The 26,975-nt window shown below is 42.8% G+C and overlaps 2 protein-coding genes across 2 annotated transcripts in view; one reads left to right on the top strand and one right to left on the bottom strand.

Annotated features, from left to right (window-relative positions):
• Positions 1-19,622, bottom strand: part of nrg2b (neuregulin 2b) — a 46,457-nt gene extending 26,835 nt beyond the window's left edge. The window contains exon 1 of the mRNA XM_029511978.1: positions 19,211-19,622. Within this exon, the coding sequence (XP_029367838.1) occupies positions 19,211-19,622 (412 nt within the window). The remainder of the gene's footprint in view (positions 1-19,210) is intronic.
• Positions 19,623-23,382: 3,760 nt separating this feature from the next.
• Positions 23,383-26,541, top strand: purab (purine-rich element binding protein Ab). The gene has a single exon (XM_029512854.1). It carries the CDS (start codon positions 23,446-23,448, stop codon positions 24,289-24,291), a length of 846 nt encoding a protein of 281 aa, XP_029368714.1. The 5' UTR covers positions 23,383-23,445; the 3' UTR covers positions 24,292-26,541.
• Positions 26,542-26,975: the final 434 nt, after the last annotated feature.

The raw sequence follows: 26,975 nt of genomic DNA, 5'->3' as shown, positions 1-26,975 counted from the left end.
CCAATCTCATGTCTGTGCAGTGAGAACACAGCTAAAGCTGAGCTTCTATTAGCCTAGTTTAGCACCAGTTCTTTAGAAAGTGAACACTAAATCAATCAGCACTAACCATAATCAAATATTTCATCTTTCAAAAGTTACAGCACAAGATCAAGAAAAAATAAACTGGCGTACTTTCAAAAATGCTGGACTATTCCCTTAAGGGAATAGATGTCTTCCTCAGGTCTTCAGCTGCATCATGGTGGGCTTATCACCAGCCAATGTGACAAAGTGTTGAAATGTTCTGTTATAATCAGCAGCAACGAGGATTCAAATGACTCCTTTGAGTCAATGCCCCCCCTACTAGCAGGCTGTGACTACATGGGAAAGGAGGGAGTGACGGTGAAAGCCAGCAGTAGGAAACTGACAGACTTCTTTGCTAATGTTATTCCTGTATGATTGTTTAACATGGTGAATTTTAGGAAAAGAAGTGAAACCTTAATTCCATTACTTATCTCTATTATACCGGATGGGAGGGCCAAAATGAGTCTAAACTGTTGCAGCCCTCATACGTTGGCCCTGCCCTAGCAACCTGGGGACCCTGCCCTCACCCAGTGTCAGCTGGGTCTGACCCCCCCAATGGGTAAGCACTATGGTTTATGATGAAGGTACCAGATGTAAACACGATGGCATGAAAAAAATATAGTCCGCATTTTACCAAGAAACAAACTCATTCCTTCCCACAATAAAAGCTATTTGCATCTAATTTGCAAGAAAAACGTTTTGAGATAAGACTGAAATACATTTGTCAGAAAAAAAATTACAAAATGTAGCTGCAAAATCATGACATACTTCTAATAAACAAATCTGCCAAATATTGAACATATCTGATTTCCTGTTAATATTGGCTTTTTCAAAACACAGCTTGACAGTTACATTTTGGCACATTTTAAATTTGGTATGATGTTGAAAAACTCAATATTGACTTGAAGCACACAGGATGTGTTTACTCTTTTCCAAATTTAACCCTAACCACAGTCTTTCCATCGCTTAACTGAGAAAAAAAATGCTGCCAGTGAACAACATCCAGGCAGCATTACATCTCCTAAAGAAATGCAAGTGGCAACACAAATTAGTTGTATATAAACACAGTTTCTAGGGGTCACGTTTGAAGTGGGAGAGACTCAGATTTTTCAGCTAAAAGAAAGCATGATAAAGGGGGTTGTTTTTTTATTTTTGTAGTTTAAGTTTCCACCTCTACAGTACAACTATTCAGTGCAGATTAAACATGCCAATGTACGGAAAATCAGACATTTTCTGTTTATGTTTGAGGTACCAAAACTATATTCTGCTATTAAACTCTCCCTCTATTTTATATTAAGTTCATATGCACTGGAATCTGAGCACCTTTTAACTTGACCTTGGCAGAACTCAGAAATCTGAAATACATGCCTTTTTATTTTTCAACCAAGTGGATGAAATTATCCCATTGTTTTCAAAGTTAATTGACTTGTGAAAATGAACTTCCCAAATCATAACAGTAATGCTACTGGCATTGGAAAAGACCTTGAAACAAGATTATTTTACGCCATTAGCGCATATTTTTCCTTGTTTTAAGACCAATAACACTCATGTGAGGTTATGTTTTTCAGAAAAGCTCCACTTAACAACCACCTGGTGGGTCTAAGGTGAGACTGTCAGGCTTTTAAGCAAGAGTAGAGGCGAGTGATGAAAAAGGGCCTGCAGCAGCTGTGAATGGTGAATTTGTATGGTTAGCAATGAGATCATCTCTCTTCAGTCACTATGAAGATTTTTATCAGTCTGGGGAAGTTAGCTGAAACCCAGGAAGAAATTGCCCTTCATGCATGTGACATCTGCATTTCATGGTTGTTACAGTGTAGGATTGATTTTGTCACTACAAACTTCAGAACCAGTTTTTTACTCCTTTTAAGCATCAGGCGTTATTCTCCTGGCCACTTCAAACATCCTTATGAGTCTGTCCTTTATAATAATTGATATTTTTAAACTCTTAATGTCTTTGTATGGTTACAGTTTTTTGAAGTAATTGAATCAGATTGTTCATCATCAAAGACCTTCTGCTCTTATGCAGTGCATTACCTTTAAATTAAATTCAAACGTGATTGATCAGGACAGGCCTTCGCCAATCTTATTTTACAGTAGATGCAATAATTCATTCATATATAGCAGGTAAATTCTTATGGCTGAATCTATAAGTGCACATATTTATAGTCCAATTTGGTTGGTTCTGCTCACTCTACTGTTGCTGTTTGATGTTCCTAAACCAAATCACAAATGCTGATAAAGAGGAATTTGCTGTGATGAGTTCTCTATTGAGTTTTAAAATCATTTTCTCTCTGCCAGAAACAATTAGCACCTATAAGGTACATTAGGATGTTGGACAGATGACGTCTTAAATAAATAATTTATTTGATATTTCAGTACTGTCTCGTTGCCTGAACCTTCATTTTCACTGCATTAATTACCAAATGTACACATGTAAGACAGCACAAGGATCACAAGAAATAAAGAAAGAAAAAAAAAAAAAAAAAACCCGACACCTCTTCCCGAGCATCTGCGAATGCTCTACTTCTATGGAAGAATTTCATACTAGAGACTCGATCTTTATTAAAAGATCAGACCAATGTAAAGGAAACCATTTGGAGGAAAGGGAAATACTACTTTATTGATTTGTCAACTGTATAAACAGTGGGGTTTTGGAGGGTTTTGGAGGGCGGATACATGGGACGGAATCAGACATATGAGGGTAATAAATGCTGGGACAATTTATCAGCTGTGAGCTTTAACAGTTCATACAGCATAGTATGAACGCAATCCTTCACACAAGACTGTCAAACCACATGGAGTCCATATTACACTGAGATAACTAGTAATCCAGTCTACAAACATGACATTTTGCTTTAGTTAGTTCAAATGGAGACTCTTTGTTTTAGTGTCTTTGAATTTTTCCCTGTAAAACTATCCGTAAACATACTGGAGAAGCTCCAAGTCAGATAATAAAGCCCATGGGTCCTGTCAAAACCTCCACTAAGATATCACAAAACATCTATTTTTGGCACCTCTGTGTAAGTAAAGAAAAAATATGAAATATTCAAATAAATACATTTTAATGGACTTGATTTGGAAATATTGTGTTAGAGGTTGAAATTTAGTTTGTTAAGAAATTATTCTTTTGACTGCAATAAAGAAATAGAGAACGAGAGAGAGAGCTAGAGATATGAAATACATGTGCACGAACACAATTAGAGTAGATTCACACATCCCACACAGCTCAAGCAACAAGCAAGCCATAAGAAGTCTAATTCTGCAGCTGCATTCACAAACAGACAGAGATTTTCCAGAGCACTTTGAATGTGTTTGAGAACATGTGTGAGGCACACAGGCATACACAGACATTTTATTGTCTGCACTGATATGTGCTGTTGTCTGTGTGTGTTACTGTGTACTGAATGTGTGCTGATCTAAGCCTTTTGTATCATTGAGTGATGGGAGAATTCCTCAGTGAGAGCAGTGAGGGGTAGGGAACGTGGGTGGGGGATGGACTGGGGGAAAGGGGTGGTGGTGGTGGCAGTAAGGCAGCCACAAATGGACAGCACTGTCTGACCAATAGGCTGTGACCAGCCTGTTCTACTAGCCAATCACATGTGACCAGCGCTCCCATCAGCTGTCCATCAAGAGGTCCTTCTTTCAAGGTCAGCTGGTGCTCTATCCCTCTTCTCCTCCCTCTCATCCCCCTCTCTCTCTTTGTCCAGCAAAGCAGGCATTAAAAAATTGATCAAATTTCTTGCTAAGTATGATCCAATAAGTGAGAGTGATATGGAAGCCAAACCAATTAAGTGTGTTCACAGACAGGTATGGCTCCCTGGGAAGGCAAAACCAGCAACATGCCTACATACATGGCCTGACCATGTGTGCATGCTTGTGTGTTTGTGTGAATAAGTGAGTCAGCTGAAAGTAGTGCAAGTGTGAGAAAAGAAGCTTGGCACATTCTACACAAAACGTAGAATGGCATGTGGAAACTGGTTTGTGTGATTATGGAGGAAACATACTGTATGTATTACATCAGCTGTATGTGTGTGTGTGTGTGTACATGTGAGTGTGTGAGAGGGAGAGGGAGAATGTGCCTGTGTGTGTTCATGTATAAAAAGCAGAAGCTCCTTCTATCTCATTCTCCGATCAGTGTGATTTCTGCAGCACACAGCTGTCACCATGGAAACCAGGGAGGGAGCAGGAGATAGAGAGAGAGAATGTAAGGCAGAAAGAAATGTAGAAAATAAGATTGAGAACGAGTAAGTGAGACAGAAAGTGAGAATGGAAAATGGAGAGAGGGAGAGAGAAAGAGAGGGATCAGGTGAAGGGGGGGGGGGCACTGGCTGTGTAAAGAAAGCCGCCACCACAGGCCTTCATGCAGCATCACCCAGATAACCTCTGCACAGCAGCAACCCCAGGCCCAAGGCAACCCTCCGTGTGTGTGGTGTGTGTATGTGATTTGAGAATATTTAGCTGTGTGTGTGTGTCCGTAGTTGTCTTCCATATGCATATTTGACAAGGAAAATCCTTCTGTGTGAGAAAAAAAAAAAAACACTTCCTTCCATTGCTTTATGCTTTTTGTTAATACACACACACACACACACACACACAAACACTTGACCTTGTCGGTCATCACTGCTGCTGTACATTGTTCTACTGGCTGCAGTGAGCTCCATTAAAGTATATATGCACCTCTGAGATTAAACTGAAATCAGGTTTCTTTCAATGACACACATACACAACTTCGCACATACACACAGAGAGACTGTCTTTTGCTGTAGCTGAACATTCAAGCCTTTTGTACAATATAGAAGGAAGAGAGTGGGTGTGAGAAAGTCAGAGAGAGAGAGGGAAAAATACAAGGAGAAGGTTTGAGTAAGAGAAGTCTAGATAGATAGATAGATAGATAGATAGATAGATAGATAGATAGATAGATAGATAGATAGATAGATAGATAGATAGATAGATAGATAGATAGATAGATAGATAGATAGATAGATAGATAGATAGATAGATAGATAGATAGATAGATAGATAGAGAGGATGTGCAGAGTTGGTAATGAATAGTTAATGAAGGGCTTGAGGGCAGAGCGGTAGGGAAAAGCTATTCTCTCTCTCTCCTCTTTCTCAAGGCTGGGAGTCGTGTGCAAGTCATTCTGCTCCCCACCTGTCCTCCATTTATCTTTTTTCCTTTTTCCTCTCTTCCTGCCTCCTACCCCTTTCTCCCCTCTCATCCATCCATCTTCCCTCTTCTCTCTCTCACCTCTGCCTTCTTTCCTGTTTTCATCAATCCTGCTCTCTCACCACTCCTGCCTCCATTTCTTATCCTCTACCCCTCACCCTTCCCTTTCGCACCTCTCATCTCTCCCATCAACCTCAGCCCTTCAACACACACACAGACACACACACATCATTAACTGCAGGCTTGTAAGGCAGGCCAACAGACACAATTCTCCTGATAAGGGGATTGAGGCATTGATCACATCTGTCCTCCATGACAAGCTAAAGATTCTATAGAAGGAAAGGCAATACCCCAATGCCCCGATGGGAGGTCATGCAAAGACACTGTCAGAAGGAGATGCCCTCCTGCAGCTTAAAAAGACACACAATGACGGGATTTAAATCTTGTGGTGTGCCCCAAGGTTCAGTGCTTGGTCCCATTCTTCTCTGCATATACATGCTGCCATGACAATTTGTGCGGATACAATACAATTCCATTGTTACCATGGGTTTAAAAAAGTAGTTCATCATAATCATGGTAATGTACATTACTGCATGATTTTATTATTCAAAGATCCAACATGTCTACATATATGCATTTAAGAGACATCTCTGCTGTCAAAACCTAGATGAAAAGATGATTTTTCATTAAGCCTTAAATGTCTGTGTGACCTATATGCAAATGTAGTGCTTCCAGTGGACTTTTTCCTGCTTACTGTGCAATTGTCAAACTCTGAGTTAAGCACACAGACAATCATATAGAGGAGGGGTCGGCAAATCTGTTTGGGCAAGTTTGTTTATTTATTTATTTATTTATTTATTTTTAATTCATTAGATGGTAAGTCTGCACATAATCAAGGGCTTATTCAGGAAATGAATTGATAAAAGAAATCAAACTGGAATCTGTTTTGTTACTGATTGACTTAATACTGAAGTGGTATTACTTTTTCATACTACTTCATAGGTCTGTGAAGGAAGGAACAGAATCTTATGAAATTCAATTAGAAATTTTCAAAATTAAACTTATGTAGTGTTAACATTAGCCTTTAGCCAGTATCTAAAGGCTGCTAGCCGCCGTTAATGGATAATAATAAAGCGGCCAATATTGCTGTGGCCACCAGGTACATTAACACCAATAATAAGTTCAAAGACTTGGAAATGGGCTTTACTAATGTTGAAATTCCCCATAAAGGCTAATGTGTCGCTCCTTAAGATGCTTTGCCAAGTTTGATGAGCTACTTGGCTTTGACTTCGTCATCACCGCTTTGTAGCTGTTTGTACACAGGCTGATTGGGTAAATGGGGGCCTTCAGTACTGATACTTGCAAATGAGTATCATATCCAGATAAAACGTTTTAGCATCAATATTCAGGAGCCATATTCAGTATTGAAACTTTCTGATAATCACAGCATGAAGAGCTCAATATGGATAGAACAAAATGAATAAGTGGCTCGCGAACACTAAAAATCTTCCCCTTTGTCTCTTGGAACAGCTCTGAAGGGCTTTCCCAAATTAATTTACACCCATGCCAACTCTAACATTTTGCAGGTTTTAGCCTCGCTGAGGACTCAATCAGTCATCTATAATGGATCAAAATGCTACAACCAGCATCATCACCAAACCCAACTGAGCACATAGAAAATAAGACTTTGTAAGAAGTCATCTTGGCTGATTATAAGGCGAGTATACTACATGGCTTATGACAGCAAAGAATATTTATGAGAAGGGCAAGGACAGTCTGGCACACCTCCAGTACACTGCATGTGTGTAAATAGTTGTACAAAAACAAATAGTCACTCTTTTATTCTGAACCAAAATGGTGGGCTGCAGCTCCAAATTCTGAACTAGGTCAAATTAGAGGCACAACTATTATAAACCAGAGGTAAATAGAGTTGTATTATAGGATTATTCAATTAATTGACATTCAAATAATTCATCAATTGAACTGTTTCATGATGTCATCACTGTCTTTTCCCTGGCTGGTGGAATCAGTTTCCAAATGCCAGTTACAAGAGACAAACAAACAAACAAACAAACAAAAAAAAACTGACCACCCATGAGCATCAGAGAACTAACCCCTGAGAGAGAACGCCATATCTCAAAAGATAAGGATGAAAGGGGTCAAAAAGTGAGAAGAATAAGAGAGAGCAAATAAACAAAAGGTAAAGGACACGACAGGGGCGGGGATCTTCAGTGGAAAATCCCCATCAACAGATCCAGATTCACACTGTGTGATCGTAAAAAGGAGCAGAGGAGGCTGAGCTTTGTTGGAAGAGTCAGCTTAAAGTGCCTGACCTCTGAGTTGAGGCTGTAGGATCAGAGTAGAGCAACGTAGAGGAAAAAAAGATGCTGATTAACAATTAGTTTGGAGAGCAGAAAATACAGAGACTATCCCAGAGGAGCTCCACCCACCTGGCTCCACTCCCCACCCCTCTGCTGCTATGACAAGCCTCAGCTGTGAACACATCTCTCATTTCTTTCGAACAGAATTTGTCTGCTGTTTTAATGATGCATCTTTCTCAATACTCAAGGTTTTTGTTTTGTTTTGTTTTTTTTTTTGATGAAAAAGAAGCAACAGCAAAATCCTCTCTGGCCCTAAGACTTTTCTTTGCCAAGATCCAGAATCCAGAAGATGAGGGAAGTTTGTCGGCTCAAAGTAAATTGTAGAGAGGACAGGAACTGGAGCCATTTGTCTAAAAACAACCTCAAACAGTCCTTCTTCTGACTGGAATTGATTCTTCTCAAAACTTTCAGCTACAATTACTATTATCACTATTATTAGAATATTGCAGCTTAAATTTCAGCAGGTTTACATAACGAAAGAGCAAACTGTGTGGGGGTTAGAAATCTTTTAAATAAAAGTGCCCAAATTACATAAGTTTGACAGTAGTTGGACATATAAAGTAAAATAATTATTGCATTCAATATTTGTCAATGACAACTCCTACTACAACCTTTCATAGCCGAGCATCCAATTTGTACTTGTTATAATGCAGCTAAGAGTTAACCTTAGAAAAGAGCAGGTTATGGGATGTATTTTAGAGGACTGACACAGTCTGCTGACTAAAGAAGAGGCTAAAGTGAACAAACTGAAGTGTCCATCACCACTGAGCTCAGTGCACATTTGCTCAACTCTGGCTCAATGTGTGTTGCCTCTGATATGGCGAACTGGAAGCTCTCCTCTGTCAGGGAAGCAAAATTCAAACACTTCAAATTGTGCGGGTCACACAGCAGTCGACAGGAGTTAAAACTGACCTCCAGCATGTTACAGAGCAGGGTCAAAGTTATTTTGCAAGTCACAGATAAGATTTCCAGCCTTGACTGAGTCAAGGCTTCGATTTTGAGTCGAAGTCAAAATGTGTGTCTTGATTCTAATCATTGTCATAACTCATTGTCCACCCTTCACAAAATCAAAGATGATTCAAATTTTTTGTCAGTAGTATCAATCACAGCTCAGACTTTAAAAATTAAGATTTGCACCTTTATTACAAGCTTACAATCTAATAACATGTAACAAAGGCCTCCTGTCTCAAAGTGTGGGCTATTATGTTTAAGGACATGCACATACTACACAATAAGGAGGAGAAGCGGAGAAGGAGGAGATTACTTCACGTATGGTAAGTCTATTTGGGTTTCCCATATTTCTGGGTCAATTTCTTGTTCACTGGGGCAACAACAAAAAAAGAATTGCCTGGAAAAAAAAATTTAGGTTTCACTAGCCTCTTGGCCTTTTATTTGACTGGCACAACTGTGCATTGAGGTCCCACTGGCATTTCTGTAGCCATTCAAATGAACAGCAGTTTGTTGAGAATTAACCAGCACTTTGCTACTTTGTATGTTGGCAGCACAAAAAGCAGTGACAGGATATAGCTTTTAATGTCAAATTTCAGAGAATATAACCTCAGTGAGCTAATCGCTGCATGATCCTTCGCCAGTTTGTGATGTTTTATAGCAAAGAATCAAACACAAGATTTATTGTTTGAGCCCCTGCTTTCATTGGCCAGGGTGCTTATTGACTGCTGCTGAACAGACAGCTTGTATCTGACTCTTCAGCTGTGCTTTGTCATTTCCATTTGGTAAAGTAATAGACCACACTTCTTTCTTTTTAGCTAATAAGAAAGATGTGATTTTAGGCTGATTAGCTTCTGTTTTTTACAAATATAACCTCTGCCTGATTGAAAATATGGTTAAACCAGGAGAAAAAAGAATTATTTGACTTGTGACTTCCTTTCAACACAGGTCAGAGGAACTTGGGGGTGTTACAGTTGTTAGCTGGTGTAAAATTAATTAAAATGATCAGCTTTGAGTAATAATTTATGAAACTCAGAACGATATGGGGAACAAATGATTGCACTCTCTGTCTACACCGTCCTGTTTCAGCCTTACACAGCTTATCTTGGACAACTCAGGCTTATTTTATAACATGATTATAATTGCAGATAACATAAATACCAATGAGCTGTAGTCAAATAGAAGAAACACTAATCTACACTGAGTGGCTGAAATGCAGGCACTAGTTTGCAGGTGATATGCGGGAAATACATAGATGACACTAATGAAGACAGACAGTACACCAGTAGGACTGTAACCCTGAACACAGCAGAATAAATTGTCATATGCACTTTGAGCTAGTTTATCTTCTGTGAAGAGTTCTCTCTACGTGGTCTGATATTATAAAGATTATAGAGATAAAGGTTGTTGTTGTGCAAGAGCACAATTATTAAAATGTTTAAAACATATTCAATTTAACAAAGGTCCAAAACAGTTGTTTAAAAAGTTGTATTTATCTGTGACATTGTTGTTCAAAAACACACTGACTGAAAAGATTGTTTAATTTGACTTGGTTTATTTTAAATGGCTCTCACATGCAACCTCCTGCTCCCCAGGAAACTACTGTGCCCAGCTGTTTTAGAAAATGATTGAACCTTTTAAAATGATTCTGTATATTTGTGAGCTGTTAAAAGATTCACATCTTCAGTAAAACCCAAAACGGTTAAAGCAAAGGGCAGTGTACACGTTAGAGAAAATGCAAAGTACTGACTGACGGACTAATGAGTTGTGGATTTAGGGACTTTACATGGGACTGGCCGGAAATAAAAATACAAACAATAATCTGCCAAACTTGAAGAAATCAGGGATTACGGGAGGATATTTGATCAACATAAATAGCAGCATTACATCCGCCAATGTCACTATTGGGTTCACATTATTTTTGACTTTCATTCTTCTGATGCATCTCATGCACAGAAAATCCACAGTTTCTTATTGTGCTGCAAATCGAAAGAATAAACAAAATCAATCTTGAGAATTTTGCTGAAAGGATTTGCAGCATAATTGACCAACTAACAAATAAAAAAACTCAATATCCTGATGTAAGTTGACAAGGGAAGGTGAAATTTCATTTCATGAGTTAGAATCAATGTTTTACCAGCATCTCCTCTATTAATGAGCACAATGATCCTTCAAAGAAAAAAAAAAAGAAAGGAAATCCACTGCACAAAGGCACAAGAATATCAGCCCTGTTCGGTCACAATTGTTCTCACATTGAGGTATAAAACGTCAGAGCAAACATACTGTATCACATATTTAATACTATCAGCCACAAAGCTATAATAGTTCAAAGATAACATCTAGAGAGGCAGAGGAGGACATCTGGAAGACAGATGAAGTTACTCTACTTGTCACCATCAAAGATCCCCACAACAAAGCGAGATAAAGATAGCCCACCTTTCTGAGCCAAAGATAGCCTCCTATATAGAACCAAAGGGATGTTTTAACCCTTTTGTTGCCAAAGACACATACTGCACAACATTGCTGTTTCCCTGCTTGAGTGGCATTGTTCTTCATAATGGTATGAATATCAACTAGAGCAACCACACTGTCAGTCAGGACAGATTTTTTATGAGATAGGTGTTCAGATCAGAAGCACCTAGGCAGTAAGAGAGAAGGGAGATGTTGCTGTTCATGAAGTTCTATCTGGAGGACAGTTGAAAATGTCATTTTACAACTTCATAAATATCAAGCACTTGCTGACTGCATGCCAAACCCTTACAGTGTGGCACAGCAGAGTTACCTACAGAGACAAAGGCCAAAGATTGAAAATGTATTTCCCAGAAAACAACAGCAGGCCTAAGATTTACTAAACAGTGGTAAATGTGTCATATTTTGATGTTTCATCTGCATTATAAACTGACAAGCGCTTGGCATGAACATTTCCAATTATTCAATGGAGAATTTGATGTCTATCTAATTCTTTGCAGAAATAATCGCGCCTGAAAAGCAGAGGGAGCATCAGCCAAATCCATCCTGTCTGAAACAGGCACTTTGCTGATGCAGTGAGGAGGGTGTGTGCAGCAAAGGCAGCCGCATGAGTGTGTGGGTGGTGTGTGCTGTACATCTGCATGTGTGTGTTTCTGTGTGTGTGTATGTGTGTGGAGGAAGCAGGGTTATACAAAGACCTCGCTCATTCACAAACTGAGCCATGTGGCACTGGGCTGGTCCCTTTAAGAGGCATGTGTTTGCTACTAAGGCTGACTGCTGGAAAAGATGAGTGCTAATACATTATTCACAAGCAAGGACACACGGACACACACACACACACTCATACACACTACCTAAGTGAAGGATACAAGTATGGTGTGATAGTATGATACTAATATGGATACATGCATACATGTTGACAAGAAAAGTTGATCAGTATAATGTGAGGACAACATAAAGGAGCAAAGATATCCTTCCTCATCCTACCTCCTTCCCAACACACTCACACATACCCTCACACACTCACACACTCACACACATATACGTGCAGGCAGCAGAGGGGAGAAATCCTCAGCCTTCTGTTATTCAGTGTGCATAATTTATAGCAGCCCCAGATCTCCCTGCTAATGACAGCACACTGGGGCATCTGCAGCACAGCAGCAACAGCAACAGCTAACTGGCATGGCTCTGCGCGCAAGCGTGTGTGTGTGTGTGTGTGTGCGTGCGTGCGTGCGTGCGTGTGTGCGTGTAGAGGTATAATGCTCTGTTGAGACAAGGACAGTGAGAGGGACAGAAGAAGCGTGGAACAAGAGAAAGAGACACACAGAGGGTGTCTGAAATAGACACAGATAATGCAACAAAGAGGGGAAAAGGACGAGACAGACAAGTGAGAAACCTCTTGCAAGACACACAGACACACACAGACACACACATACACACAGAGTCTTGTCAAGTCACAGTTTTAAGCAGTGAGTCTCCCTGTATGCACATTCATGATAATGTAGAGTTTGTGCTTCAGTGTTCCACCTTAACTCTGGCCAAAGGTGGAATATATCTTCATTAAAGAATCCACGAAGTACTCGTCCCAATAAAAAGTCTGAACACATAACTCACATGCACCAAGAAGCTAGAAAATCTACAACCTAGATTCTGTTAGGTCTGTACAAACACTTTTCTTTGGTGGTGAGCTAATAGAAGCAGTTGCTCAATACAGACGTGAATGTGAGGGCAGAGAGAAAAGCTATAATAAAAGAGTGAATTCACTGGGATTGGTTTTAAAGACTTGTTCAAGGGTGTGGCCTTGGATAAATTTCCTGTTGTTTTGATGTGCTGCCCTAGAGCAAAAATCTCCTAATTCTGGGATTTGGAGATCAATGCCACAGTGGTTCTGCCCTCCAGCTGCTGTATACACTGATGTAAGGCTGAGCTGAGAGACAGCAGTGCATGCTAGCTCAGAGAAATTATACTGCTGCTGACAAGGTGCTGATGCTAGACACACACGCAAACAAGGTCTTATATGAGCTGGTCAGGCAGCGAACATCATCTCATATGCATGCACACAGCCCACAACTACACGTGAACAGCACATTACCTATACACACATGCATGCATTATGTTTTACGGTCACAGTCATTGGTTGAATGTGTGAGATCTATGTCATAGATCACAGCTTAATTAAAATAGTCATTTCAATGGTAGAATCTTATTTTTTGGGAAATATACTTATTCGCTATTATTCCAAAAGTGAGATGATAAGATTGATCTAGTTTATATACGGAGCTGAAGTCAAGACAGGATTAGCCTAGTTTAGCATAGAGACTGGTAACAGTGGAGAGGAATGGAAAAATTGAGCCAAGCAATTAATCTAAAGCTTAGTAATAAACAAAAAATAGCAAAATATAATTCATTCTTCCATCATCTGCCGCTGTTCCGTTTCCAGTCATGGGGGGTGCTGGCGCCAATCCCATCTCTCATTGGGTGAGGGCGGGGTACATCCTGGACAGGCCGCCAATCCATCACAGGGCCGTCACACAGAGACCAACAACTACAGACAATTTACAGTCACCAGTTAACCCAAACATGATGGGAGGAAACCGGTGGGAGGAAACCGGTGGGAGGAAACCCACCAAGGCGTATGAGCAACCTCCACACAGAAAAATCCCAGGCTGGGGACTGAACCCACAACCTTCTTGCTGTGAGATAACAGTGCTTACCACTCTGCTGCCATGCTGTCAATGGGCAGTGCTGTCTTTAAAAAAAAATATTGATTTATGAACAACTATTTAGTAATCTGCCCAGGACTGTGTGGAATGACACACATTCACCTATAGCACAGGTTGCCTGGTTCTGTACAGACACAATGGTACCAACTGTGGGATAGTCACGCATCTCTGCTCCAGCACGTTACAGACCTTCACACCACAACATGATGTATTTTCAGCTCTGTGGATGTGCAGACTCCAACAAAGCAGTTCTAGTCTGTCTGTATGTCACATTTAGTGGATTTGGATTGTGTACTTTTGAACTCTTGAAATAAAGCTAGAAACTCCCAGTGGCTCTCAGTCTTTATGCTGAGCTAGGCTAACCATGTTACGCAGTTAGCCTGCAGCCAGACACAATATTGATGCCAATCTTCTAATCTCACTTTGGATAAAAGATCTAATTTAATCTAATAAGAATATTGCTCAAAATGTTGAACTACTCTTGTAATCCTGCTAAACAAACCTCCCCTAAAAAGGATAATTTAAGACAGGGGAAGGAAACACTGCAGTATTTCAGTAGATTAATTTGTATCATTCTATGTACAATAAAATGATCACTGGATTCAATGAGGTGAAAAAGGGCCCAGGCTATTACTGGACAAATTACAATATACATTCTTGCTGAATTTATTCCAAGTCTCAAAGCTAAAGATCAATCCCTCTCTCTCCCTCTCTGTCTTTGTTTCTCTCCTCCTCTCTGTGGCTGACTGACAAGAGACTAAGCATAAGCTGAACCACTCATTCCAGCTACAGTCAGCTACAGCAGGACTGAGGGAGACAGAAGGGGAGGGGGGGGGGGGGGGGGGGGGGGGCATGAGAGCTGAGGTATGCAGCAGTAGATACAGCACCAGTGACAGGAGCATGTTTGGGCATCAGATAAAGCTATTTTAGGAAGAAACTGTCAATGCATCTCAAAAGGTATGCCAACAGCAATGATCAGAAAAGACCGACATTATGCTTCAGAGTGGAAGATATTGGCTTTGTACTTTTTAACAGGGAGTGCAAGAAGTCCATGCACTGAAGTTATTCTCAAAAAGAAGGAGTAGTAAGGGAGAGCTGTGATGGAGGTTGAGCTGAGTAAAGACATATTGTACATGGGGTTTTATTTGTTCAGGAACAGAGGTTGGTTAGGTTCCTCACCTCCTGAGGCCTTGAATTCTGTGTAAAACATTTCAAATTCTTTGCGAAAAACTGTACATCCATCAGATTTTTGGGAGGCATTGACTGCCAGAGTCAGGAACGTGGGAAGGGGGATGAAGTGTGGGAAGAGGAGAGGCTACTGGAGTAACTATGGCAGGCTCTATAACATTAACAGTCAGAGGGAACCTGGCCACTCACCATTTAATCAACACTGGCTCTGCTTTTGGAAGATGGAAAATAGCTCTGCTATCTTTTATATGGCAAAAAAGATTTACTGTCTCGTAATTTCGTCCACAGCGAGGGGCCTGCACTTCTAACTTTGCACAACCGTAGCTTGCTGTAAATGTCAACTTTCACTGGCGGAAAAGCCTGCATAAAACATAAAGACAGTAGCAGCATATCCAGGTGCCAGATATTAGCTTAGCATTTGTACTGCAATATTGTCTGCATTACTGTGAATAACACTGATATCATGAAGCTGAGAAATATCAAAAACAGGATTCAGCAGTAAGTCCAACCACTGCAAGCAGGTTAGCCACATAGGATTAGTTTCTCAATGTCTGTTTTTATAAAATGTATACAAATCTTTGATGACAGTTTTAATAATCAAGTAAAACTGATAAATAGAAGTGCATTAGTGGAGCTGTAGTGGCATTTTACCTGAATAAAGACAGAAAAAGGTAACAATGTCTTATGGGCTACATGTATTATCCTACATAAGTTTAACATTCCAATGTTTCCAGGTTCACTTAGTTGCAGCGTTTGTATAGAGAGAAGATACTGTCATGGTGGCACAAGGTGAAATATTTTCTTCTTGTTCAGGAGGGAATGTATGGGTCTATTTTGATGCTTTATCAGTGTAATCAGGGTGGGTATTGTAGATGTACCTACACCCAAAAGGTTAACATCACAGAAATAAAAAGTAGCATCAGCTTTTTGCAGTATAATAATGAATGATGAAAGATGAGATATCGACAACTGAAACAGAAGCTGCAGCTGGAGTATGTTCCAGCCCAAAGAAATTGGTAGGGGTGTCTACAGAGGTGGGCGCTGCAACAGTTGTGCTGTGATTGGGCAGCTGTGTTTAAACCTGATTTTTGATTGGTTAAGCTTGTGGTGTGTGTCTGCTGACACACCCCTTAGCAACCCATTTGTGAGCTGCAGTTCTGTCTCAAATTAAACTCCGGCCCTCTCATACATGTCTCTTCACTGCTGCGCAGTTGTTTTTGTCCATTCTCTGCTCATCCACTGGCTGCTCTGACATTCGAGCATCTGCCCTATGAGACAAGCCAATGAGCGAGTTACAACTCAGCAGGACACCCATACAATAAACAATCAATACTGGACATTTTACAAAAGGGATTATTAGCACTTCTCAACAGAATGTTTGAATGTTTGAGATGCACTAAAGCTATGTAAAATATGTACATTAGAAGCTACATTTATAGTGCAAAGAAAAATAACATATATTGATGTTGTTCCTGCACCCTCTAAGCACTGAGTTCAAATATTTTCAGTAGTTAGGGTTGTTGCCCCATAACAAGAATGTCACAGGTTCGTTTCCTGGCCCGGGGCCTTTCTGTGCAAAGTTTGCATGTTCTCCCCGTCCCTGCGTGGGTTTCCTCCCACCATCCAAAGACATCATGTTTGGGTTAACTGGTGACTCTAAACTGTCTGTAGGTCTGAGTGTGAGTGTGAGTGGTTGTTGGTCTCTGTCTGTCTCTGTGTGTTGGCCCTGTGATGGACTGCTGACCTGTCCAGGGTGACCCCGCCCCTCACCCAGAGTGAGCTGGGATTGGCTCCAGCACCCCCTGTGACCCGGAAACAGATAAGTGGTAGAAGATGAGTGAGTGAGTCAGTGAGTTTGTGACAACGCTTTGTTATTTAGAGAGAGAAAAAAAAAAAAGATGCATCACAATTTCTGAAATGGATTTTAGGAAGTGATGATACTGTGGACACTACGAGTTGCCTCATGAGATCCATGCACTGTATTTTGTGGTGTCCAAGCAAACTCTGAAGTGTCTAATTAGGTTGTATTTCTCCCTGAATCTCTGGGTCTCATTGAGTGAGTGAGTGTGTGTGTATGTGTGTGTTCTTGTTCTGATGTCCCAGTGGGGACTCTAACCTGAATGAACATTAACCCATCAGGAGATTTATGTCACGGGGGGACAGAAATTGGTCCCTACAGGGAGAGACTGTTTTTTGATGGTTAAGTTTTGGATTTAGGGGAAAAATTAAGTCAGGGGGGTTGGGGTTAAGGTTCAGGGTTAGTTGTAATGGTTGGGATTCGGATAGTGGGATCAAGAAATGGATTATGTCATTAATGAACCCATAGAGATACTGGAACAAGACAATGTTGTTTGTGTGTGTGAATCAGATGTGCGTTTCTCTTCCACTGAGCTTATACCTGAATCTTTTTTAAATTCTATCTTAATTGTGACAGCACAGTCATAAATAAGTGACTGGATAATTTTAGCATATCACAGCGGTAAAAATAGAACATCACACCGTTGCTGTATGAACCCTTTGTCAAGACATCCCTGTTACTTCCTGCTAAGATATGGCACTTTCTTGACAGCGCCGGCTTTACAAAAATGTGGGTTTGAAAAACATAAAAATGGAAAAGGAGCTTTGGTATTTCATTATAACATTATCTCACAGGTTTTTGCCCTCACATTTATATATCCCAACATATTTAACCCCAAGAGGTTTTATTGTGGAGCTGTACTTTAAATATGAGAATAGTATTACACCGGCAGCACGGCAACATTGTGGTTATCGTTGTTGCCCCATAACATTGTGGGTTTGGTTCCCGGGTCTGGGGCCTTTCTGTGCGGATTTTGCATGTTCTCCCTGTGCTTGTGTGGGTTTCCTCCGGCTACTCCGCTTTGCTCCCACCGTCCAAAGACATCATGTTTGGGTTAACTGGTGACTCTAAATTGTGAGTGGTTGTTGGTCTCTGCCTGTCTCTGTGTGTTGGCCCTGTGATGGACTGGCGAACTGTCCAGGGTGACCCCGCCCTTGCTCAGTGTGAGATGTGATTGGCTTCAGCACCCCCAGAGACCCGGAAACAGATAAGTGGTAGAAGATGAATGATTGAAAAAATAAAGTGTTAAACTGTCACGTTAAGGCTTCATTCCTATGGTGCTTCCTGCCCATTTTCTTCCCCACTAAGGTTTACTACAGTACAAGCAGGCGCTTTAACACAGTGATAGACTCAAAGCTACATATTGTAGTTATATCATTCCAAAAGCTGTGAAGCACTTTAGATACTGACAACACAGGTGTAGCAGATCAGTCAGTTAGAGTTAGAATTGGTACAAACTTTATTTAAATATTCTCCCAAGTTTTGTCCCATGTGCACATTAATGCATTTATAAAAGATATTTTTGGGACCATACACTGCACAGAGTTTCCTCACAGGCCTGTTCAACTGCTGCACATTGTTTTAGCTACATCTCACAGAAATGTATAATTTCAAAAAAGGAGTGCTATGTGACTTTGTTTTGTGGGATTGTGTTGCAAAAACAAAGGCACGGTTTCACATATCTGTGGTGGAAACTGGCAACAAGTTGAGAGATTTGAACTGTTACCACCACCCACAGACTGTCACTGCAGTCAACACTGGCACTGTCAAGATTTTGCCACAATTTCTGATACAAAGCAACACCAGGTTTGACATCTAATGCTGGCTGGAGGCAACAATACAAAGTTTGGAAAGGAGGCTACCTCAACACAAGGTTGTGGCCCCCGATTCCCATCGCATTCTCAGACTAAGTGACTATCCCTTACTGACTGACACACACACACACATACACAGTCACTGCCTAAGCTCTGTCTGCATGCTCCACCTTAAGACTCAATATGAGGCTACTTCACTGTAATGTGATGATGCAGAGCTCAGGCTACACTGAAGTTTCATCAGTCTCCTCTTTCTGCCTGGGAAGACTGCGCTGTTTGGAGCTTAACCTAAGTTAAAGTTAGATTTGACTGAGCTGTTTAATTCTATCACACACACACACACACACACATATATATATGTAGACAAATACCAATTTCTCAAGAGAAGCACGCACATTGTTAATTTCTCTAAGGGTAACCGGGTTTTGGAGGACTCGCGCTCGTGCATCAGTGAATGCATGCTGACACAGTGTATAGACTCCACACGTGCACGCGCAGCCAGAGAGCTGTGACTGTCTCCTTACATCACCATGGCAGCTCCAGTGGCCCTTATAGTGCGCTGTGGGTGCACGGCAGGTAGCAGGGAAAAGCCTCAAACTTACCGCAGTCCTCACACAACACTCTCTCCACATCCTTCTTCAGCTCCGGCTCGCTGGCGTCTACAGGGGCGTACGATGCCTTGAATACCAAGGGCTCGGCGGTCGGGTCCATGAAAAAGATATATCTGTGGTCCTTCTCCACCGTGGTACACGGGGCCTCGGAGCCGAAGTCCCCGACGGTCACGAGCTGCTCCCTCTCAAGGCCGCCGCTGTTCACGGGCCACACGTCCAGCACTTTGACATTCACACTGTAGGGCTCCCGGGAGGAGACGTTCTCCGGGGAGGAGCGCACCTCGCCCTCGATGACCACGGCTGATCTGTACGCCTGGTCCTGGAGGGAGTTGAGACTCGGGGCGTAACAGGCGAAGGAGACCCCGATGACCAGCATGGAGAAATGCACTGGATCAAGCCTCATGCCGTCAGCCTGTGCTGTGCTGCAGTGCTGCTGGGCGGCGGAGCGAGCTGGAAGAGAGAGACGGCGGCGAACGGGCTCCGGCAGAGCAGGCAGGGCAGAGCGGCAGACCTTGTGGAAGTGTCCATGCCATCTGTGTCTGCCGCTGCTTTCCCCATACGGCTGCTGGCCTCGGATGGGGGGACACACCAGCCTAAGAACCGGAAACGGCCCGCTTCTGCATGCTTAAAAATGTGATTGCTGCATTCTCCTTCACCAACCACCCTCCCCCTCTTATCTCCCCTTTTCCTGAAAGGCAAAACAAGACTCGTAAATTAGCCCCCTCTCGAAGCCAAGGCTGAAACCCCTCTCTCTGTCTCTCTCTCTTTCTCTCTCTCACTCTCCAGCTAATAGGCTAGCATCGCATGGGTGGGCGCATTGCCTCTCTGGAAGGAAAAAAGCAGCTCCCGCGTACAGGGGAATCACATAGAAACGATACGCACTCCACGCACACGCACACGCAAGGTCGGGTCCTTTTATCCACTTATTTCGATCGTCAAAAGAGTCCCCCACTTCTGCGAATCCGTTAGTCGGTGAGCAGATGAAAAAAGGGGAAGAGAAACCCGGGGAGGGACGGACGGGATGAGATAGCAGCGGTTATCCGGTGAAGCGATGCAACAGTAGCGCGCACCCTCCAGCCGCGTCCCCTGCGCCCCTCATCAAACGCGAGCGACTTACGTGAGCAAACATCACCTGCCCGGTCACTGGCGTCGGCTCGCCACGTCCTGCGCAAACACTCTAATGACCCGGGCACCCACCGGCACACCGCCACCGACCCAACCGCGGCATGTGACCATGCCGGTCGCCTGCGTTAAGCCTCTGCGGGTGGGTGCTGGAGGAATCACGCACTCAGTGTACAGACACACAGCATACAGTGCGTCTGTAGCCAAGCCCTGCAAGGCGCCCACTGTGGATCTCCGGTGCAAGGGGTGCAAGAGAGGCTATAGGCGACTACTACACACACTGCGGATAGTTGTTGCGATGACTAACGCTGCGAAATTCTCTCAATGGATTCCTCAGCATGGCGAGGCGAGCCGAGAGTTTGGAGACTTCAGCTTTAAAAGCCCCAAGTCATATCTGTGTTCTCCGCATGCTGCTGGAGAGCACACAGCAAACCTGGCATTCTCCACACTATTATGCAAGTTATTGCAGTTCCCTCATATTGCCGAGGGATGTTGTACAGTTAAAGGACTCTACGGCAACACGTGGAAGCAGCAGTCAGGTTAATCTGCGGGTATAATGGTGGAAAGACATGCTACCCATGTAGTTTGCCAATCCTGCACAGCTACAGCTAACAAATCCACCTTTTCATTGAACACATCTCCACCAGTGAAACAAGAGCTTTGCGAAATATGCTCAGATTTTTTTATTGATTTATTTATTTATTTATTTATTTTTGCTTTGTTTTGTTCTTTATTTGTTTGTTTTTGTGTTAATCACCAGTATCCCCTCCTCCCTCCACCATCAAACCAGTCCCTGCCTCCATCTCTGTATCCATCAATCAAGCCATTCATAAGATTCTCCTTTCCCACCCTGTCAGGAGCCAGCCACCCTTCGCTAGAGGTCGAAAGCACACCCTGTGAAAGGGTAAATATCATGTCATAGAACTATGGATGACTGAGATGATAAAGAAAAGCAGGAGTGTGCGCCCACATCATCGCCTCATCCTCCCTTTTCTCCATCAGCAGCATCTCATCAGGGACCCGTCTCTATCCATGGTGCTGAAAGCCTTGACAGGTTTAGTGCTCTGACCCAACAGGCCAATCACGTGAAACCTCATATTGAGTAAAGGCCATAAGCCAAACTGCTGCAATGACAGTCTATCTCCACATTGCTTTTATTTTTCTTCAGTGTGAAATGTACTCTTAAGATCCAAATGGGCAACCCCTTTAACCTGGAACAAAGAGGACAGCCTTGGTAGCTATGTTGGGCTATCAAACCTACAGGATAACTTTTTATTTATTTAATTTTTTTAATTTTTTTTAAAATCATACATGGTGAGAGCTCTACATTACTAGAGTTGTCCCGGCCATTTAGAGACAATCTCAGCCTTTCAAAAGCTCTGATCTGTCCATTCAGTAACCCACACCCACCTGTTTTCCTCTCCGCCCACAGCCCACCCATTCACTGATCTGCCTCTCCTTCATTCTTTCAACTGCTCATGCATTCATTAGAGCCCCCATTCAGAGACCACACAATTTAAGCATTTCCAAATTAAGCATGAAAGCAAATCATTTGTTGACAAAGTGAAGGGGAGTAAAAACCGATTGCAGCTGACGTACCCAAGGATGACTGCCACCAATTGCCCCTATGAATCCCCTAGCACCCACACTAAGTCTCTGGGAATGACGAGAGGACCTGTCTTCCATATTTTTTAAATTGCACTGGCATATCAGCAGCTGTCTTGATGAGGTCATTTAGATTCGTTATTCAATGTCAAGGTATGCTCTGCTTGTGTGACACTAAAATATACTCATATATCACAGTGATGAGTATATTTTAGCCCCATTTACAGTCACCATACTGTTACTGTCTTTGTAGACAGCACCTGACACTCCTTTCTTCTTTGCAACTGTGTTTCTTGCGTTACCTATGCTATAAAATACTAATGGAAAAATCAAACGCCATCTGTCTTTATGGTTATCATCTGCTGTCCGTGGTTCTGAAAGAGACGCCAGCGACTAATCTGCTCAAACTTCTGATGTGAGTTGGTGGTAAGAATCCCATTTTCGTGTTCTAGGTTTTGTTTTTCTGACTAAAATGATAACACAATTATTGAGTCGAGTTAACTACTTTAAATACTCAGATGATGGAAAGCATGACACCATAGCAGCAAATCAATTAACCTACAGGCTAATTTCCATGTTGGATTGATAGTTTGTCTAGAGGCCACCCCAATGATAATTTTAACAAATAAATGAATGTTGTCAGTATTGTTGTTACTATTATTAATAATTTATCAAAATAGTTGACAGTCAATTTCCTGTGAGTTAACAAATTTATGAGCCGAAGAGACTGACAATATACATTTCCAATGCTACAAATTATTGACTTAAATAATACTAAAGAAACTATGGAACTATTTTCTCAAACTGAGAAATCTGTGACTCAAAACAGACTGGCTTGTTCTTCCAAATATCTATAGATAGATGGGTAGATACACACATATACATACACATATGCATATGACCATCAAAAGCTTCCCATTGAGAAAAAGTGGCACGCAAGCATGTCCAAATGTCCAATGACAGGGTGATAATTCATGATGCTTCAGTGTGCTCGCCTCCTCCCCCAGCCACCCACACATAATCACTGTTCATTCAGAAATGTCTTTCCCCTGCTCTCTCCTTCTACAGGGAATGTCCGGGTTCGCTGTCCGTGGTGCTGAAAAAAACCCCAACCCAAAAGCCACCAGGTGTGACTTAGTCCCTGTTCTGGCCTTAAATTGCTTTTAGACCGTGTTCAAGTGTTACCTATCTATCTATCTAGATATTACTGGGCTACTGCAGTGCTCTAGGCTCATGAGGGGGGCGTCTAACTTTCAGTTACAACACCCTGCTGTACCAGAGGCTAAAGTGAAAATTCTGTCCAACGTTGCAAAAACATCGCGGGTGTCTTGAACGCAGCCTGCCCGGAGTACTACAGTAACACTAACTACAGTTACTTTCATTTTTTCACCCTCTTCTCCTCTCTCGTCTCGCGATAGAGCGGCGGAGTGGTTTGACGGGCAGTCGAGGTTGCAGCAGGCAGAGGGAGACGGTGGAAGGTAAAGCAGGGAGGCAGCATCATGGCGGACAGAGACAGTGGCAGTGACCACGGAGGGCCCACCGCAGGCCCCGGTTCGCTGCCCCCGGGTGCGATGGGCGCCATGTCCCGGCTGCAGCATGACACCGAAGAGCTCGCCTCCAAGCGTGTCGACATCCAGAACAAGCGCTTCTACCTTGACGTTAAGCAGAATGTTAAAGGCCGCTTCCTAAAGATAGCCGAGGTCGGGGCTGGGGGAAACAAGAGCCGCCTCACTCTCTCCATGTCGGTCGCCGTGGAGTTCCGCGATTATCTTGGGGATTTTATCGAACATTACGCCCAGCTGGGCCCGACCAACCCGGACATGGTGCAGGATGAGCCCCGGCGGGCGCTCAAGAGCGAATTTCTAGTTCGAGAGAATCGGAAATATTACATGGATCTGAAAGAGAACCAGAGGGGGCGGTTTCTGAGGATCCGACAGACCGTTAATCGGGGGCCCGGTTTGGGAAGCGCGCAAGGCCAGACCATCGCTCTGCCTGCGCAGGGTCTCATCGAGTTCCGCGACGCTTTAGCCAAACTCATCGACGACTACGGCGTGGATGAGGAGCCGGCGGAGCTCCCGGAGGGCACCTCGCTCACGGTTGACAACAAGCGCTTCTTCTTTGACGTGGGCTCCAATAAGTACGGCGTCTTCATGCGGGTCAGCGAGGTGAAGCCCACGTACCGGAATTCCATTACGGTTCCGTGCAAAGTGTGGTCCAAATTCGGCAACACCTTCTGTAAATACGCGGATGAGATGAGGAAGATCCAGGAGAGGAGTAGAGAGAAACGGGCCTCCGAACTGCTACCTGAGGGCCCGCACGGCGGAGATGACGGCGACGATGACTGACACGGATTTTGGGAGAGCCGAGACGAATCAGCCGAACTATGAGAGAAAAAGGAGACTTTTAACTGTAAAATAGAAAGAGAATTTCCAAGGGAATCACCCCACACACACAACCTCCACAGTCATGGCAGCACCTCTGCTGTCTCCTTACTCATTTTACTGGATGTCACCCCACTTACCACCATTGTAACAGTAAGCCGCTGCTATCAAGGATTGAACTGTAAGATAAGAACTGTTTCCTACTTGATTTAATGACAATGAACAGAGTGTTTATATCTCTATCAACGAAAGATTTTGCACACATCAAAGCTATTTCGAAAAAAGAAAAATGTTTAAATGTTTTCAAACTGGTAATAGCTATACTAAAATTTAATCAAAAATAAATCCAGAGGTCTATTATATTAAATGACGGTCTTCATGTAGAACGAATATTTGACATCAGCACAAAGAGTATATATTATGGACTTTATGGAACCAAAATCTGATACCAGATGTATAGTTTATTATAAAGGTACGCAGAATAAATACAAAAGCGCTCTCAAAGTGTATGAAGCTCTACAGGCCTGTAAACACCTGTCAGCATGCGTGTAGGCTCCTGTTTTGAAAAGAAATCCAGCAGAGAGTTGGCTAGAGTCTTTCATTTGACCTAAAAACGTGAAAGGCTAATGAAAACATTTCTATCATGCCATTATGGAAACGTTGAGACTCGAAAATAAATTGCCTATTTTGTGGGCCTCAAACAAATGGGATCAATCAATCTCTGAGCTACTATCTTGAATATCAACCCTCTTGCACCATGTCCATATAAACTTAAAGGAGAAAAAAGTGCTAACTTAGATGTACTAATTATGATTTTGTGAATCAGCTGTAAAAAAAAATCCTTATTAAGATACCCACGTTTTCTGTGGGTAAAGTTTTTTCTTTGTTACTTTGTTGTTTATTTTTCCTCCGGGGGTGGGAGGTTGGGGGATGCAAAAGGAAAAGGTCCACCTGTGGGCTTGCAAGGCGCGGAAACAAACAAAAACAAAAAAACATACAAAAAAGAAAAACACAATAAAAAAAAAAGACGCGTCAGCGCAGCGCGCGGCGAGGCAACACATCCTCTCTGACGTCATTACGACCCGTGCCTTATACACTCCACTCGTTTACGTGTCCTCACGTGGATGGTCTGTGACCTCGACCGCTGTATGTTTTCATTTACGAGTGCTGTTATGTAGGCAGAAATATACTCACCAGCACTGCAGGATTTACACCCCTGCAGTGCATGGAGCATGGGTGGCAACGGCAACAGTTGGGTGAGAGGCCGCTGGTAGCCTGGGGGGCAAGATAGGCAGCAGGCAGAAATGCAGCTCCACGCTGGAGCAGGCCCTTTAGATAAGTGAGGTGGTGCCTATGTACATTCTGGAAACAAGTGGGGGCCCCTCTGAGTTTGGGCGCCCTGGAGCCCTGAATCCCTAGCAGCACACCTGGCTCAGTGGCCTCGGAGTAGAGATATGTCTCCCTGGATCAGGAAGCCACCTAGGTTATACCACCTGTGGCAGCACCGGGTGCAAGTATGGAGATTCATCCAGGGATGTTACTGGTGGCTTTCCACACCATATGCACCAGATGTAAAAAAAAACAAAACAGCAAAAACAAAAAAGAGAATCAGGAGTGGCTGGATGAGGCTGTTCGTCAGAGCTGAGATGGATGCCGTTAAAGAGCCAGGCAGTCAGCCAGCCAAGCTGGGCCAGTCGGCCGGTCCCATGCAGTCAGTCTGAGTGCAGTCCAGTGGATGTAGAGGCCTATCAGTGCAGGGCCAAGGCAGTATCTATCTCTTTATGGTGCTACAGCCCCTTGATCACTGCTTGGGGGCCTCGCCGCTCAGAATATGTCACTTTTGCATTATTGTTATTCTAATGCTTTCTTATTCGTCAAAGTTCTTTTCTCCACCCTTCATTGTCCAAATCATGTCAGGTTTCTGCCTCCCAGGCAGAGGAAGCCTTTGCCTAGTGTAGGACATTTCATCTTAGTGTGCAATATTGTGTGCGTGCCAATCGCGGCATTGTACCACGTGTACAGACTATTAAAAGACGAAAAAAATGTATAGGATATGTGATCAGTAGTTATTTGAAAGCATGATGATGAGGTTGATGCATCTGCATTATATTTCCGAAATGTGAAGTCTTTCTTCTCAAGCACTTGCTCAAGGTGAAAAAAAAAAAAAAAACAAAACAAAACGTCACACCAGTAGTGAGGTATTTTTCCTGTCATGTTCTGTAAACCAGTAGGCTGCCTTGTCTGTCTCTCAGTGCGCATAGACTAGTTTGGGTGTTTTACGTCCCCCTATGGAGTCACCCCAGAGAACACCCTTTCCCTCCTTGTTCCTTCTCTAGCACACATGCAACACAGACTGTCTGCAACCTTTAATAACTGTCTGGATGTCAGCCCTTCTGCATGGCCTGTGCTGATGCTGAATAGTATCTTGGGGCTTGGGTCCAGGGGTGGCTGACACATACACCCATTCTCCCCCTGTAGAGGCCTCTTGTTGTAATCTGAGCGTTAGGGAGGCCTCTAAAGTATTTTGAATGGTGTCTCGAAATGCACAAGGCCTCCTGTCATTAGAAGCCAGGAAACCGTCTTTTTGGAGCCTGAGTCCGACCCTTCTCTCGCCTGGGACTCTGGATTGCAGGACAGGTGATCTACGA

The sequence above is a fragment of the Echeneis naucrates genome, chromosome 10 (genome assembly GCF_900963305.1).
Source record: "Echeneis naucrates chromosome 10, fEcheNa1.1, whole genome shotgun sequence".
Classification (NCBI taxonomy): Eukaryota; Metazoa; Chordata; class Actinopteri; order Carangiformes; family Echeneidae; genus Echeneis; species Echeneis naucrates.
The sequence above is the reverse complement of the archived record's forward strand: the minus strand, read 5'-3'. Positions and strand labels throughout refer to the sequence as shown.

Coding starts and splice junctions, on each gene's coding strand:
- purab (XM_029512854.1), top strand. CDS start 23,446: ATGGCGGACAGAGACAGTGGCAGTGACCACGGAGGGCCCACCGCAGGC.